The following is a 17,338-nucleotide window of genomic DNA, read 5'->3' on the forward strand; positions in this document are numbered from 1 at the left end:
GTTTGCAAAGTATGAGAAGAATAATAAGAACCTCCTGGCAGAATACCACAACTAAATTTCTAAAAAGCCACTCAGTTAATCTCGGTGTTGAATCTAGCTGTTTTGAATTATTGTGATGTATAGTAACAGTCTTATTGACAATATAGATGTACAGAGCCAAAAAAAGCTAGAAATAGTGGCCAAAAATGATGAACTAACAGCCAGCCCAAATGACAACAAACATATGGCCATTAACCAAAGAATGGAGGGGTTTAGGAATGCAGCTGTCTGTGGTCTCCCAAAAGCTCCAGAGGAATGAAATACTGCAAGGATTGGCAAAGTCTGGATGAGAAGTACTACTCCTGAAGATAGTAGGTCCTAAAATGGAGTCAACCATCAGTTCACGGTGGAATTTAGAGATTTCTGTGGTCAGAGAATATTCATTCCAATGGCCTCATAATGTACATCAACAAATTAATATTGTATGGATGTCATTTCAAAGCCTACTGAAGATGAAGAGCCATTACTGAAGCCATTAGAGCACAGATGGTTCAAACTATATGCAGATATTCATACTTGCATTTCTGCATTATAGCTGCTTTTTTTTTCCCCTCCTGTTGAACTGTAATGAATTGTCTCATAATCTATTCCATCTTCTTGCCATTAGCAGGCTTTGAATGTTCACAAATAGGAGCAAAGAACTCATTTTCCAGAGCTTTAATCACACAAAGAGGGAATGCCTAATTCTCTAAATGAAATGGTCTGTGATCACTGAAGCAGAGATTTAATATATCACGGCAAATTAGGTAGATTTTAATAAATTACTTATCTCCCTGAATACTTTACATATGCTTATGAAGAAACATAGCCTGTTTGCAAACAGTGGAAATCCACAGCACATAAAATCCTTTGAAGAAAGTGACAAATAAAAAAGTAAATTAAAAAATGAAATGTATTATATCCTCGTTCTCAAGAGACAATCCTTTTGCAGCACTGGTTCACAGCTCCATTAAAAATATCAATTAAATCCTTCAATGAGATTGGTTAAAAGCTAGAAAATTAACTTTCCAAGATAGACACTGGTTATTCAGATACAACAATTCATTCCATGTCTGATAGAAGTTCTGAAAGTGATAGAAACAAATGAAATCACAGTTGCTTGTCCCTACAGCTCAAACTAGGTGAAGCAAAATCTGATACTTTATGGCTTCTTTTTGTGCTTTGACAGATGTTGGCTGAAAGTAAATCTTTTACTGTATAGAAAAATTATTGTGCCTGCCCTCCCCCTACTTCAAATCATGATAATCATAAACAGCTGATTATAATGTTAGCGGAAGGGCAAAAGTTAGTGAAAAAAAGGTTGCTGTAATTTAATAAGTCTTCCAACTAGCTTCATTTTTTATATTTAATTGATAGGAACTGTATGCATCAAAGAAAACACATACTGAGATTTAATGTGCATAAAATGGATATTAGCATTTTAAAGAGGCAGATTAACACATTAATCCAAGTAATTTTCATATATTGCTTTTAATAAAATCTTCACAGTATAAAATTCTTAATGAGGCTAATCACAGGCATTCCATTTAGCGGGGTGATTAGGGATAACATAAAAGTATTTTTAATCAGTTTTCTAAGGCTTATGGGTTTTTTTTATTAAAAATTAAAAATTTGACTTGCATTTTTATTACTGTTTTATGTAGGAAAAAATGTTGAAAATGCAAATAAAGCACATCATTCAATCATGTAGGTATTAATTATTCACAAGGCGCTGTCCACTGTGGGGAGATACTCAGCCTTAGGGGGGAAATATAAAAACAAACAGACCGAAAAGTTTACAAAACTTTATTATTATAAATTAAGAGTCCTTTTTGTATAAATTATACATTAAATATATTTTAAGAATTGTGAAGATCTCATCTTTGAACACTGTCAAGTATGTATTTGCAGAAGAAACTTCTGTAGGCAAACTTCCCTTCCATGCCTCCTAGTCATCTTTGCATTCCTCGTAGACTGAACGCAGTGCATGGAGGGCTTCCACTGTTACTCTAAGCTTACCAATTATTGCACTATCATCTTGCGAATCAAAAACTAGAAAGGAAACATCAGAAAACAGCATTAGTAAATTAATCTAAGGCTTTGGTTTTGTTCCGATAATTTTGCTTAGGATTTGGATAGATTAAATGGCACCTAGCATATGCTGAAAGAACAAAAAATAGCTTCCAGTTCTGGCACTCAGCCCTATAGGATTTATAAAGAAAGCTCTCAGCCAACTTTCTCATTAGAAGTAGTACCTAGTACTCAGCCTACTGGAACCTGTGCACCCTAAGAACTACAAAGTTCTTCAAACAAAAGCATTTGCATTGGAATTAATTTTCAAGTAAAGAGAACTTCCTGTATGAAAACTGCTTATGCAAATTGTTTATTTTCCGTAATTCACAAATACAGATATTCAGGTATCAGAATGCAAGCTATTAGAGACATACCCACGTATGTAAATACCACTAAAATGTAAAAAACATGCAGATGGATGTATTTTGTACAGCAAGTATATACATTATACAGTGCCTATATGACCAGGACAAATCAGTTTGGGGAGCTATCAGTACTTAAACAGTAAACTGCTACTTTCCATCTGGTGCACTGTAGGCTTCTGTGTGCTGTAAAATAGCAAAGAGTAGACAAAGATGGTGTTTATCCAATATACCTTCATCTTTGTGCATGTGTATTTTAAAGCAGTATTTAAAATTTTTATTTTACAGAAATTAGCTAATGTGATTTACAATTGCACTCTTCTACAGTATCTACATAAGCCCTGAGGGCCACATTCTCTGCTGCTTTGATTAAAAACATGCTAACAGTCAAGAATGAGGTTACTTCCCATTCCTGCATAAAAAGTAATGAGGCTGTCTAACATGACTCTAGGAGGAATTGGACTTAAACCAAATAATCTTGACAGCACATCTCCTCAAAGCTATGTGTACAGCAAAGAAACAGCAAGGTTATGTATTTACTAAAAAGATTGGGATAAATACTTGGGGAACATGCAGTGGTACTGTGTGCTACAATGCCCAGGCTGCTGGGACAGCCAGAGTTAAGTTCAGGGAAAGAAAAACAAAGTATAAACGTTCCATCATTTACCTTGCTGACACAGCTATTAGAGGACAGACTGGATGCTATTCTTAGAGATGCAAACAAATTTTATGTATCTTTGGACAAAATGCCAATCTGAAGAGAAAATTTCAGTGGAAATCATTCTTTTTACTTGTAAGAATAGTAGGGTAACTGATTGAAAATAGAAAATATTAATTAATTTCCCTCAGTTTTAATATTGTCACGTTATCCCCAAGACATACTATCATATGCCGTTGTATATGCTCATTTTCATCCAGTCCTCAAAAAGTATAAAACAAGTTTAGAGCATCTAACTTTTGAAAGAAGGATTAGAATGGCAGTGTCACATTGCCACTGGCAACAGCATTACCGTAAATCCGTATGAAAAAGATACTAACTGTCAAGGGTGTGTTTTAACTATCAAGAGACACTAGAAATCTCCCTCTTGGAATAATCCAAACTTTTTATGGTGAAAAAGAAGCCAATATATTTTTTTATTTTTTAGAAAATCCAGTCCATTAGATAAACTTTATAAGCTTCAGTAGTGTTTTACTACGAAACAAATTAGTATCTGCAGGGATGGGGAGATAAGAGCAAGAATAATTGCATTTATATACAGTACTATTGCTTTCACAAATATGATATACATAAAGTTAAACAAAATAGTTTGAATACCTTATGACTGTAGGAAATGTTCCTCTCAACAGTGAAGTAGCTGGCATTACATAATAATGATTACCTAAGACAACTAATACTAGTGTTCTTCTTATCCTAATAATCTCAGATGATAATTGAGAGCTTTAAAGTTTTGTGAAAGATGTTTTTCAACACAACAAAATAACTTTTATGTCACTATTAAATCTTATCAAACAGGAATGGTGACAAAATGACCATAAAATCCACAACAAAGGCAAGTTTCCAATGAGAGACTATGAAATGTCTTTTTGGAAGAGATACAATGCCTGTATAACTACTTAAGAGAAAAATGACTAGTGGAAAAAGAATTAAGAGGTTAAAGAGTTAAAGGTTAAAAAGAATTAAGATCTTCAGTCACAGAAAGAACTGCATCAAATCTGTGTATTATTTTTCCAGGATATGACAATTTAATTCTTCATAGAATTCTTATGGTGTTCCTTGAACTTTGATAAATATTTCTGGTATTTTAGTAATGGCACAGATGCAAATCATGTATGATAATAGGAATGGATAAGAAACTATTTCTTTCCCTCACTAATCAGCCCATCATTCAAGGTATGGTAATCAGACATACGAGTGTAGAAGAATTAGTGCAGCTTTTGACCAGGACTAACAATTCTTCTTGTTAAGAGTGATTTGCAAGCACAGGCACACTACTTCTGGTAATCATGCTGCTCACTTACCTTTATAGGAGATTAACTGTTAACAGATACACTCCCAGCTTATTATTTACTTAGCTTTACGTAAAGGAGAATGAGAATGGAGTGGAGCAGGTAATGACAAAAACAACAGATAGTCCTGTTCCTGCTACCCTGGAGATCAGAAAGGGCCAAACCAGACACCTCACTATAAAAAGACCAATTAACCTTCTCTGCTTCATAAACCTGTTATCATAAGACACAGCAAACAGAAGGTTCCACACCTACTCACCTCATCTTGCTTTAATAAGTCACAGTGAAAGTTCAGTCAGTCTGTTACAGAAGAAATCTTACTTTAAACTGTTAGACCTAAACCAAAGCCACTGGTATTTCATTTTGACCAGAGACACGTTTTATACAGAGAATGCAAACTTAAGGTAAATCTGTAGATTACAGAATTACTTTAAGCACAATACAGAAATTAGCAATGCAGTATTTGTTAACACAAGTTTTAATAACAAAGTAATATATATTTACAGTCTTTTTGGATGAAGCATACTGTACAAAATAGAGAGTCATAGTAAGCAGGCATGTCCTTAAAGTTCTTAGGTTTTATCAACTGATTATTCTGAGCTGAGTATGCTATTTTTTACTTCCTTTTCTTTTTTCCTTCAATTTGCATTCTAAGTAATAACAAACTGACACAGCTTTGAAAATTTTGTAAACTAATCGGGAGAACTCTAGTTGATATTAAGAAATTTCTTATTCAGACAGTGTCAAACAACTACTTAGACAATACTGCTTGAATTTCTTATGCAAAGAAGAAATTCAAGTAACTGCTGGTTTCAGTAAGGTAACAGTAAAATAGCCTCTAAAACTCACCAAAAATATCTTGCTCGATGACATCCCTTCCTTTCTGAAATATCTCTCTCAAGCTGACATAAGCAAAACCGATATCTTCACATTCAAGATCCTGTTTGTCTTCTGGGGGATCACTGACCACTGTAAACAGTAGGCTAAGCAAAAAAAGAAAGAAAAAAAAAAAAGGATTTTTACCTTCAAAAGGGCTTAAAATCAACTCAAAAACATATGAAGAAGGCAAAAAGGCTCTACATTACCAGTTAAGCATAAACCAGATCTCTCTATTAATGATGTGCAATATTTTCAACAAAAACAATAGTTTGAGAGACCCTTCCTGTCACATTATCCCTCCTTCTTTACCATTATTTAGCAGTAGTAGTAGAAGTCACTTCGTTTCTTTACACTTCTTCCCAAAACCAAGTTTATACCTACGTACTTTCAGGTTTTTCAGAAAATTAATTTACACAACATTTAAAAAGGGGTATTTTTGTTTCTTTTCATTTTTCACACCACTGTCTAACGCCATTCAAGCTGTCTGATGTGAAGAACTAAAAACAACCGAATGGCAATAATACTTAGTTTAGATTAAATGTCATCTATGTTTCATTGGCTAAAATCTTTGATAGCAAAGCTTGTAAGAGAAGTTCCACTACTTCAGTTCAGTCATGCCACACTTAGTGAAAGTGTCTGGGCTTGGACGTATGTATTGCTTGTTACGAAGTAAAACTTTTCAGCTGTCCCCAGTTACAGTTCTTTTGTTTGCAAAGTAGTCTTGGAACTTGTTAACTGGATTCTTCTTGTAATGGTCAAAACCAGACATGCTCCAGAAGTAGCCCTGCAGCATTCTGCTGCAAAAAGACATTCAGTCAGTAGGATCAGCTAGGAGTATTATGAATTATGAAAACCATCCCAAAATATGTATAGTGAATATCAGACCATTAGGAACAGACACATTGCTCTACAGATTCTCTCCCACTGCTAGATAATACAGACATAGCCTTACTAAGTTCTAATCCATGCATCTTTTGATTTTATAACAAGTGGTGTGAGACATGAGATTGCATGATCACATGTAATGTATCTATTTATGTTCTAATATGGAATTAATCATTACAAGCATCATTTCTAGCAACATTTGTGACAGTGAGTTCACCTGAAAACATACTACACAGTTCAATACACTTAATATACTATCACTGCTCCTGTAAGATGGCACAGACATCAATAAGTGTCAGGCTAAAGCGCACTGGGGCAGCTTTCAATGATATTTACATCCTTGATAACTTGGTTTCCTGAACTTTAAAGCTCAAATGTAAAGTTCAGTTCCTGCATCAGCTGAAAAAACTCTGATATTAGTTTTGTAAGGCCTGTGATAGAAAACGTGTTGAAGATATAATTTGGCCAGGTTTAAAAATTCACAGAACTGAAAAGATTTGGTGTATAACAATCCTTTCATAAATTTTGTTGCTTGGTGGTACTCTTGCTAGGCTGAAGTAGGGAACTAGTCCAGTGATGGACTTCTTGCCTTGCTATCTAGTCAGCACAGAACCAAAACTTCACACAGTGAGAACAAATAACCTATGTATGTAACATTACTATGATAGTGACAATAAAAGATGAATGCTTCTTTTCTGGAAAAAGAGTTTTCTGCTGCTGTTGTACCTTATTTCATAAACAAAAACAGTCTGAACTTTTCAACTCAATCAATCTACATTAGATTTGGTAAATAAAAGACATTGCAGTGTTTATAGGTGAAATCGTAGCCTAAAAGACTAATTAATTTTCTTCACTGAATTATTTCCAAGGGGAAAAAAAAAAAAAAAAAGAACATTCAGTCCTCTGTTTCATTAAATTCTTAATAGAGCACATTATCCACTTTCCTATTCTATATGATAAAACCAGCGTTCTGCTTGCTTATGTCTTTTGCATTTCCAAACTTCAGAATTCTATTTGTGATATTTTCCATTCCCACAAGGATCTTTTCATGGAGTTTCATGCTCCATTTCAATAAAATCTATTTCCTGTCAAAGTTGTGAAACTTTGCTTTAGAAGGGAAAAAGAATGAAGAGGGATCACCCTACCCTACTATAAAAATAAATAAAAAGTATATTAGAGATGGACAACTAACCCTACATTTCAAATAGAATCAACAAATGTTCTCTTCTGCAATTAAATTTATATATAATAGCCAACCGTGGAATCAAATTATAAATAGGTTTTTGGAAATTCAAGGGCTAAAGAACACTTTCTAAAGCTTTCAAACTCTTAATTCTTTAAATTCAGAAAGCAAAAGCTGTACTACTCTGCTATACGCAGTTTTAAAATTCAGTGCTGATGAAATGCTGATGATAGACTCACGCTCTTGCAAATCAAGATTGTTAACAAAAATCTCAAAACATAGCACTAAACACGTAACACAACAATAAAAGAGACAGTGATGTCCCACGCCACACAAACCTACTCCAGGGAAGAAACGCGTATCCATCACTACTGCAAGATGTAGGTAACGTTCCCAGCTGAAACAGAATTCTCTCTAGTTCATTAGATATGTCAGTATAGTCAAGGAACAAGACAAGCCAAAAGGCAAACCTTAAGCGCTCTTTATAAAGACCTTTTGTGGAGTTTTTCTGTGCTAATATGTACCTGTCAGTTTTTAGATCTGGCTTTTGAAGTATAGACTTGAGATACTCTCTTCTTGCGCGATTATTTGCCTTATCCACATGTATCACTGCAAAGCAAATTGGAATTAATATAATTATTTAAGACTATTTTTCATCTTCTACAAGAAAGATCATGAAGAAAAGAACAAAGAAAAACAAACATCTAATTCCCTTGTCTTTCCTAAGGAAAGGCAATAATGCCAGAATCAAATTTGAAAGGTCATGTGATCTAATGGCATGTCACTGGCAGGTTTATGTGCATACTGTCAAAAAAGATACAAGCAGCATCTAAGCATGCCACATAGCTGTCATTTTCTGTTAATGGCAATAGCAGTCATGATTTTAAAAGCCAGTGGTCTTTACTGCTTTGTATTTGAAGGGATTTACTGTATTTTCTTCCACTGAGGAACCTAGTGATAATGATAACTTATGGCAGAATGCTTGTCCTTTTTGACAGCCTCAGTAATTTAATCCTCCTTTCCTGCCACAATATTTCAATAAGAGGAACAACTAGACCAATGGACTGAAGAAAATCCACAGCCTGAGGAGTATGTGTGAACGCTCTGAAAGCCATCCAATGTTTTCCTTTATGAACCAGCATTTCTTCTTTCCTTTTTTCTTTATTTTTTTTTTATTATTACCATTAATATGACCTACAGCAAAAAATAGACTTGCTTTGGAAAAACAGTAAAATAATAAAAAACAGAGCTCTAGGAAATTTTTAGGAGGTTTTTTAGGCATCTTGTATTAAGAAAGTTGCTCATTTCTTGCACATGCTATCAACCAACAAGTATTACAAGAGCTTAAACTACTCCAAAAGATTATTAAAAGCCTGTATGAGAAAACTGAAAAATCAGTATTAAAAGAACTAGTAAAGCAGTTGCAAAAATGTTTGAGGACAGAAGTAGCACGAATGCAGCTCTGAGTCATAAACATAGCTCCTAGGAACTTTTTTTTTTTTTTTTGTTTTCTTTTTTGAAGGCAGCAAGAGTTAGAAATTTGTCTCTTTCTAAATTCCATAATCTTTACTATTCAAGAGCCTCATTTTCCTCTAGTAACTCTTAAACTACATTTTTTGCTTTAATAGCAAAACAAGAAAAAAAAAAACCAACCCACCTCTTTTTCCTTCTCCACATCAAATTAAGATTTATTTCCCTAAATATTTTTATAAAGCTTTAAATTATTTCATGCTCTCATATGTTATCCAAGTAAATTTATTTGTTTAACAAAAGTTAATAATTTTACCAAGGTGCAGAGTAATGGAATATAGATACACAAAATAGAGATAAGAAGGTTCATATTAATTCCTTGCAAAGGAATTTATTGAGGGTTATACCTCTATCAAAGAGTTCTTCTAGGAAGCACATCTTGTAGAGCCACCAGTTTTCCAGTTTTCTCCAAAGCTGCTTCTCAACTCTTAGGTAATCATTACTAGAAAGTAGTTACTTAGAGAAAATAGCCAGCACTTGAATCATACAATGAAAGAAATCTACAGTTCAGCACCTTTTCCCCTACCAGCAGGGAGCAAAGCATTGGTGCTTGGATTCCTAAATTTCTACCCACAACATGGTGAATTTCTTGGACAGGCTAAAAGAAGCTGTTACTGCCATCTGCTATTCTTTTGGGTAAGTGCATGTCTTTCCACATGTGCTAGTGACTCTCATGGCCAAGTACACTTGGGGCCATCACAGGAAACGATGGGAGGCAGCAGGGAGACAGATGGACAGCCAAGGAACTTCAAAGGAGCAGCCACATCAACAGATTCTTCCTTTCCCCAGAAGAATTCAAACTGGAATTTCCTAAGTTTGCTAATCCTGTATCTAAAATAATTTTGAAATGGAAGTCTGTTCACAAAGAGTTTGAACTCAGTGGAACTCAGGCTAGCAAGTAAAATATTCAACACAAGAACTTTTTCCACATCTGGGGAAAAAAGTGATTAACCATAGCAAAAAGGAACTTACATTTTTACGTGGTGATGAATAACTTGCTTTCATACCACCCCATAATACTGCTTGAACTTAGCATTATAAGATTGCTCCAATGCACAGAACATCTTCTGTTTCTATCCAATTAATTGCAAAAATCATTCAACATTAACTTGTGACAGTTTGCATCTAAAATTATCATTTCTAAGTTCATCCTAAAGAAACACCACAATCTGAAAAACTACAGCATCCCTGAATCTTACCAAAAATCACTGCAATTCCAAATAACAACGTAGTTGGTTGTGTTACAGAATACTACTTCCGTAATGCAATTTCTAACAGAGCTAAATGCGCATGTGATGAAGCAAAGAGTTTATCACAACGATAAAAGAATGCCTCATATTGTGTTGAGCACTAATGGAAAAAAGGAATCATCACTGGGAAGCACGTCTACATTTCTGTTATGAAATTTTAACACTCCTTTGGTCTTTTTATACTCGTACTTCAAGGTTGTCCATATAATCACATGTTAACTGAGAAAGCATTTTGATTAGTGATTTGATTTTTGATAAACCTTCTTGTACAAACTGTTACATATGAACCAACGAAAGCAAAATACTTGAGCTGCTCAAATAAAAAATAAAATATTTATAATTAATGATTTTGGAATACTTACGGATGCACATATATTTTCTATGCAAAACCTAGAACACTAACTTTCCTTCTAAGTGCAAAGCACATTTCTTTCTCCTGATGCAAATCTCATTTTTATTAAAGAAAATATTCAATTAATTTCAAATATTCAACATGTTGAGTTCTAACTAGATGTAAGAGAGAACTAAACAAATAAAAGATGCCGTAAAGCTACAGTAAACACACACAAATTTCATTTCTGTTATCTTGCTGGCTTTCCAACTGACAATATCAAACAGTAGACTCACCTCCCCTCCCTACCCTCACCACGTGGAAAGCTAATTTTAAGCAGAAATTGGCAGACTAGCATGTAAACAGAACTCCACAAATAACAACCATATTACTACAATACTGTGGAATATAATCCTGGAGAAACTAAGACCAAAACCACTTTCTGATATTTGTCAGAAAATTTTAAAGTTTAAGCAGTTCGACAATTGCAAATAGAGTAGCAAATAAAAAAGCAGTTATGAAGCCAAATTTTGACAAGCAGAAATAGTACAATGTAGCACTACCAGTTCAGAATTCATTAGGAATTACAGACTCCGCAAAGCATGATAGTGTCTTCCAATATCACAGCTTGAAATATCTTTAAATTTCATAATTGTCTGAAGGGGCTGTAATTTCATTATTTATTCATCACTGGTTCTTCTTTCCCACCTTTAACTTATCTGTTCTAACTTTATTATGTTTTGCTAGTGGTACTTTGTGGAGTTGATAATTAATAAATCTAATATTATGCTTAGATCATATCCAAAACACGAGTCACAAGACTGGGTAATAACTTCTTTTTAATGCTGTCTGCATGTTTCTTGCATGCCAAACAATGACAACTCTAAAAGGAAGAGAAATCGAGTGCTAGAATGCTTTTGTTGGCTTATCGTGTTATTTCAATGTGGTTTTATAAATTTCATTTCAATAATTGCTTCCTGTCTAGCATATTTGGATAATTGTTTACAGCAGCTAGCAAGATGAACACTGTTAAACTAAAAGTTCTTATTTATCTGATGCCTTACTCATATTTCTCATATGATGACAGGACTCCCATTTGTTTAAATGGAAGTAAGCCTCAGCAAATGAAATGCAGTTTGTAGTGTTCTCTACTTTTTGGTGTTTTTTTTTCCTAAAGCCACACAAAGATTAGCGTCTTCCTCAAAGTTACAGAAATTAAAGCATTTTAACCCATCCTATGTTTTCCCTCATATAAGCATTTGCACAATAGCGAAGAAAATTCTCGATGCAACATCTACAGGGGTTACAATCTTCAACTTAGGGGTAATTCAATAGTTTGTGAATATTAGAAGGATATAAATTAATAGAAAAAAATCTTTGCAGTCTCCTTCTAAAAATCAGAATTATGGTTTTAAAGATCTGACTGCGATACGATTTACAAAGCCATTTAAGAAAAAACTATTTTCAAAAGAATCCTTAATACGAATGTGTCTATTAGCGGTGTTTCCAAACAGCAAAATGATTCATCTTCTCCAAGATATTCTAAGTTAAAAATACATTACTTAATTAATGCTCAAGACAACGCAAAGCACCCGGACCGACTCTTAAATGTAGTAGAATTTAATAGCAAAAAATTAAATAAAATGTTAATGAATAAGTAAATTGAAATAGCATGGAATTGCTGGAAAAATAATTAATAGAAGCTGTTTCTCAATCATTATAACAGTACGTATTTCAGGTGCTTTTCAGAAGATAGCATGGAGGATGCAAGATTAAGTAATTTGAAGAATACAACAAGGTATTAGCATTAAACACTGCTGAATAAACCACTTCAAAAAGTTCATACTAAGGGACTACTGGATAATACCAAGCAATGGTCAAGTCCTCTTTCTCTTCTGAACTGTTTTAGTTGTGTATAGTTATAGGGAATGCTCATCTGCTGTGTCATCAGATACCAATAAAGACATCAGTTCGTTTTTTTTATTCAGAAATACCTAATTTGAGTTATATGAAATCTATTTTTCAAAATTCTAGACTAACAGTATGCTTAAGTATGCTGTACTATCACCATTTCTTACAGAAGCATAATTCAACAGTTTATTTTTTATTAGCTAGTTGCAACCCTAGCATTTCTTGAGAAAATTTGTAACAGTTCTGAAAATATTTGGGAACCAAACAAATACAACTGGAACACAAATAAATCCAACTACCATATAAAGGACTTAGACTTTACTGATAGGCTTTGATTTAGAAGAAAATTTAAAGAAGAAAATAAATCTGATTAGAAATTCATTACACTTACCACTGCTATAGTTATAGTGAACCCTGTGTCCTTTTGGTGGTTTCGGAAGTGACATTGGGGTCTCGTGTGCAGCGAAATTGTAAAATCTGCATTCTACAAACAGTTGTTGTATTGTTTCATCTTCTACAATTCGTGACTCAAAAAGACAAAACGATATAATTTCAATCCGGATTTTTTCAGTTGCCTGTTTAAAGACAAAACACAAATACGAATTATTTTTCTTTTCTTGAAGTGCTAACTAAAACACAAACATACACGTGTAAAACGTTGGGTGCTTTGTATAAACATTTACTGATTGATTTTGACATGGACACAATGAGATTCTAAAGCCCTAAGGTTTGAAGTTGAGAGTATTGCTGGAACAGATACTGATTTACAAGTGGTGTTGAAAACACTTTTTTTTTTTTTTTAATAGTCATACTCTGCTGGAGAAGGATAAGGTGGGGCTATCTTCATACATTAATTATATCTGAACTACAGATTTCAGTTGCCATTATTTATAATGATAAACAAAGTCATCTGTAGCTTCTTCCCACATCCACCTGAAATAGGCTCAGGAATACGAGGTAACAGGAATTTGCCAGTGAAGGAGAACTTTTACACTTCCATGCCTATTGCAGACTGTACTACAGTTAGTTCAATAAAATGACAGTCAAATCACAAAGTACTTGGGCATATTAAGTAACACTGTACATATATGGAATTCAATTTCACACACTGAACTTGTCTAGTAAAATCAAATACCATTAAATGGTAAAATTAACAATATGATAATAAAGTATTCCAATTGGTCTCCATCAGCACCTTTAGCTAAAATGACATTTTTTCTATTGCTTATAGAAATTGTTTCATATCACCTAGCAACATCTGTATTATTTGCTTACAATTATATTTTAATAAGCGTTATTGTCTTTAAGTAGAAATGTCAGATCTGACAGGTAGAGTCACAGCTATTTCCCTAACTGTGAATTAAAGAAAGAAAAAAAAAGAAAAAAGAAAAGCCACTACAGTTTCAAAGTTGAAGTACATAGAGGAGCATTCAAAGATGAGAGTCATCAAACAATAAACAAAGCTCCTTGCAGTACAGAAACATTTCAAAAAATACATTTATATTTTCGTATTTTTTTCTTTTCATGTTCACAACTTTATTAGAAATATTTCCCCTAGTAAATATTTCAATGAGACCTTATGGTAAACATAGGTCTTTTGAAGCAAAAAAATTTATTCAAAAGATCTGCATTCTAGATTCAGTGTCAGAACTGCAAATCAATGCACTAATTTATTATGGAGATAGCCTGTGTTTTTACAAGCAAATTATATTATTAATCAAACTGAAAAGCAGGTGTATTCTATTGTAAAAATATCCATCATATAGAACAATTTCCATTGCTGTCAAGACCTTTCAATATTTGATGAAGTAATTTTACCCCCTCCTTTCAAAAGACATTTCCTTTTATTATGTATCCTAAGACACTTTAACTAAAAACCCAAATCTGAATATTTCAATAAGGTTGTTTTATTATTCAGTAGATTCATGGAAATTTTACTAGGATGACAGAGAAAATTCCACACCATTCTGTCTCCACTAATCCAGGTACATGGCTTCAGCTGGCAATATTACTAGGATTAGCATAGAATGATGAAATATTTAAAGGAAATTTTTTTTCTAAAATCTAATAAATCAAATGACTGCCAAATGTCATTAAAGTGATGGTCTTTGACTTGAATATGCTTTTCATATTCAAATTTGAAAAGAAAGAGATGAAAGCCTGGAAAGGTTACTCAGTTTCAACTAATAACCTCAAGCACTCTACATTCACATGCATAAAAAATGAAATTGGCTCCATTGTCTAATCTTACTTCAGAAACAACTCTTTTCTTCTTGCACTGAACAGATGTATTAGCATCTGTATTTTAAGTGATATGCTGAGGTTTGTTTGCCCCAAACTATTTAGCAGCTACATCAAGCTAGTTTGTACAGGCTGTAGTTTAGGAATCAACTCCAAATACCATAGCCTGTATTATTAACTGGTTCTTTTACATCACTTGAATTTGTTTGACATAATTAACCCTTGTAATTGCACACTGTAAGCAAAAAATGTTATAGTTTTTTTTAAGGAGAGCAAGATAAATCCAGGTATTGACAGTACTGTTAAATCAGAACAGAACAAATAACTCAGTCATACTATTACAAAGTTGTAACTATTACAAAGTTGTCATTATTATTACTTCTGTGCTAAACACACAAAAAACAAAGCCCTCATTTTATTAATATTAAGCACAAATACAGCATATATAAAGGAGAACAGAAGCTGACTTAAAAAAAATTTGCAAATAAAAATGCAGGACTGATAAAGAACAGCATTGCTACTATGTCATATTTCACTACTAATATAAATCAGTTATATTATGTGGCCTGTGGTGGAAATATACATAGCATGCAATATATGATAGGAATTAATTTTTAAACAACTATTTACACTTATATGATGTAGACTGAAGTATTTCAATTTAAATCTTTAAGGTTTTCTGCTTCGTTTTGCTTCTTCTTTTGCCTTGGTCTTATTAGTTACTATTCAAGTGAAAAATGGACAGCTTGTCTTGATCAGTGTTTTGCACAGTTATATTTTGAAAGGAATAAAATTCTTCTTCAAATATTTTAAACAGAAGTCTAGTAAGAAATTTCCTCAGAAAAATTGGATATACCTATAAAAATAAAAAGAATTCCAAAACAAAACTTTCAATGATTACTTCTGAGAAACTGGTTCAGTATGAGGGAAAAGAAATATAGGCAAGATTCTTAGTCTATGACAATATTCCATCTTTCTGTACCATTTTTCATGTCAAGATGAACATCTATTTTCTTATTTTTCTCATAATCGTGTAGATGTGAGGAAAGAAAGAAGGGTACAGCAATACTCCCTTTTCATTCATCTAATGGATAGGATTACAGAAGTGCACGCACTTCAGACTCTCTTAAACATGGAGTGACCTCTTTGTCACCCGTTTAATAGCTGTTTTAGAGTCCAACTTGCTGTTGAAGAAGGGAAAGGCACACACAGCCCTCGTAGGACCTCCGGCCTTTGCCACGTTTTATGAGCAGAACGCAGCACTACGAAGTTGGCACAGCAGCAAGGTTCAGTGCAACCCAACCAACCCCTATGAAAGCGGCACTGTTGCAGTCCTGTACCAACCTATACCCATCTATCTATTGCACTCCCTCCAAGACACTTCCTTTTTTTGTTTTTCCTTCAGTGTTTCAACACTCAAACTTTATGCTACCAGATAACTGAGTATCAAATACCAATAGGATCAAAACTGAAAGCCAGTTAACTACACGTTAGTAGCAACTGGTCACAAAACTCCCTAATTCCAGTGCTCTGTAAAAGCCTTAACACATCTTCAATTTGTGAAGCATGATCCTTAGCTAAATAAGCATAAAAGACAAAAATGCTTAACAAAAAGAGCACTTATTCTATACAGTTCAGCTATGTTCCTACTTATCAACATTTAAACTACAGAAATAAGATTAAACAAAAAGTAACGGTAATATGTAAAAAAAGCCTACAGAAAAACAAACATGACAGGATTCTGGCTTCTATATGCTCTCTCTCTTTATGTGGATCATAGACTTTGATTTGATTTCAATAATACATTTTTTTAAAAATTTCTATGTGAAATAAAAGCCATTTAGGAAAAAAGCCTGGTAGGAATGAAGTATCAGTATAGCGTTTCCATTTGCTAAGAGGGAAGTTAGAGTGACAAAATACAACAGATGGCATATTTTTAATAAAGTTAATCTTTAATTAGATGCTAAACACATTACATTTGTGAAGGATCCCCAATCTCCCATTATGCTCTTGTTCGAAGACAATATAAAAATTAATGGAATATGAGTCTCCCTTACACTACCCACAACATGAAAAAAGTTCTTGCTAAAGTATTCCAGCTAATGAAAACCCAAATTTAGTTTCTAATCCCATGCAATGCTCAAGCTTTATCAGCAAAAAACACCAAGTTCTGTCCTGGATTATTTCTCTTTTTGATTATAGTTCCTGTCTAACAGTGACCATACTACAGTAGGACCATAATACAGCCCACAGTGATCTTAAAAATGGAGAACAGCTAATGCTGATTTTTCATTTTAGACCCATCGGTTCACTTCGACAATAGTGACTACAACGCCTTAATAAATAACTCACACTTAGCCTCAATAAACAGTTCTGTTTCATGAGTTCTAGTTCTTGTTTTGATAAACTAACTGCTGTAGTTATCTTACTTTTCCAATTTCTTAAAAACAAAAGCACTAAGCAGCTAAGGTTAGATCTAGACAAGACTAACAGAATATTGAAGATTAGTATTTTTGATAAAGCAGATAGAATCATACCAACTCAATTACACTGCAAAATACTAAAACCTTAACATTTTAGGTCCATAAAATTCAGCTTGGGTCAATTTAAGAAAAGCACTGAGTACTCAGGAATCTCCCTAAAGGTACACCTAGGTGCTGAACTCCTG

General features: G+C 33.6%; 1 protein-coding gene across 1 annotated transcript in view; it reads right to left on the reverse strand.

Moving 5' to 3' along the window:
- Nucleotides 1-1,966: 1,966 nt before the first annotated feature.
- The window catches only part of RPGRIP1L (RPGRIP1 like), a gene marked incomplete at both ends in the record, with an annotated part of 53,122 nt that continues 37,750 nt past the window's right edge, over nucleotides 1,967-17,338 (reverse strand). Inside the window, 4 exons of the mRNA XM_079541316.1 lie at nucleotides 1,967-2,070; nucleotides 5,310-5,443; nucleotides 7,932-8,016; nucleotides 12,821-13,004. Of these exons, the coding sequence (XP_079397442.1) occupies nucleotides 1,967-2,070; nucleotides 5,310-5,443; nucleotides 7,932-8,016; nucleotides 12,821-13,004 (507 nt within the window). The remainder of the gene's footprint in view (nucleotides 2,071-5,309; nucleotides 5,444-7,931; nucleotides 8,017-12,820; nucleotides 13,005-17,338) is intronic.

This window comes from Tetrao urogallus (assembly GCF_951394365.1).
Source record: "Tetrao urogallus genome assembly, chromosome: 12".
Classification (NCBI taxonomy): Eukaryota; Metazoa; Chordata; class Aves; order Galliformes; family Phasianidae; genus Tetrao; species Tetrao urogallus.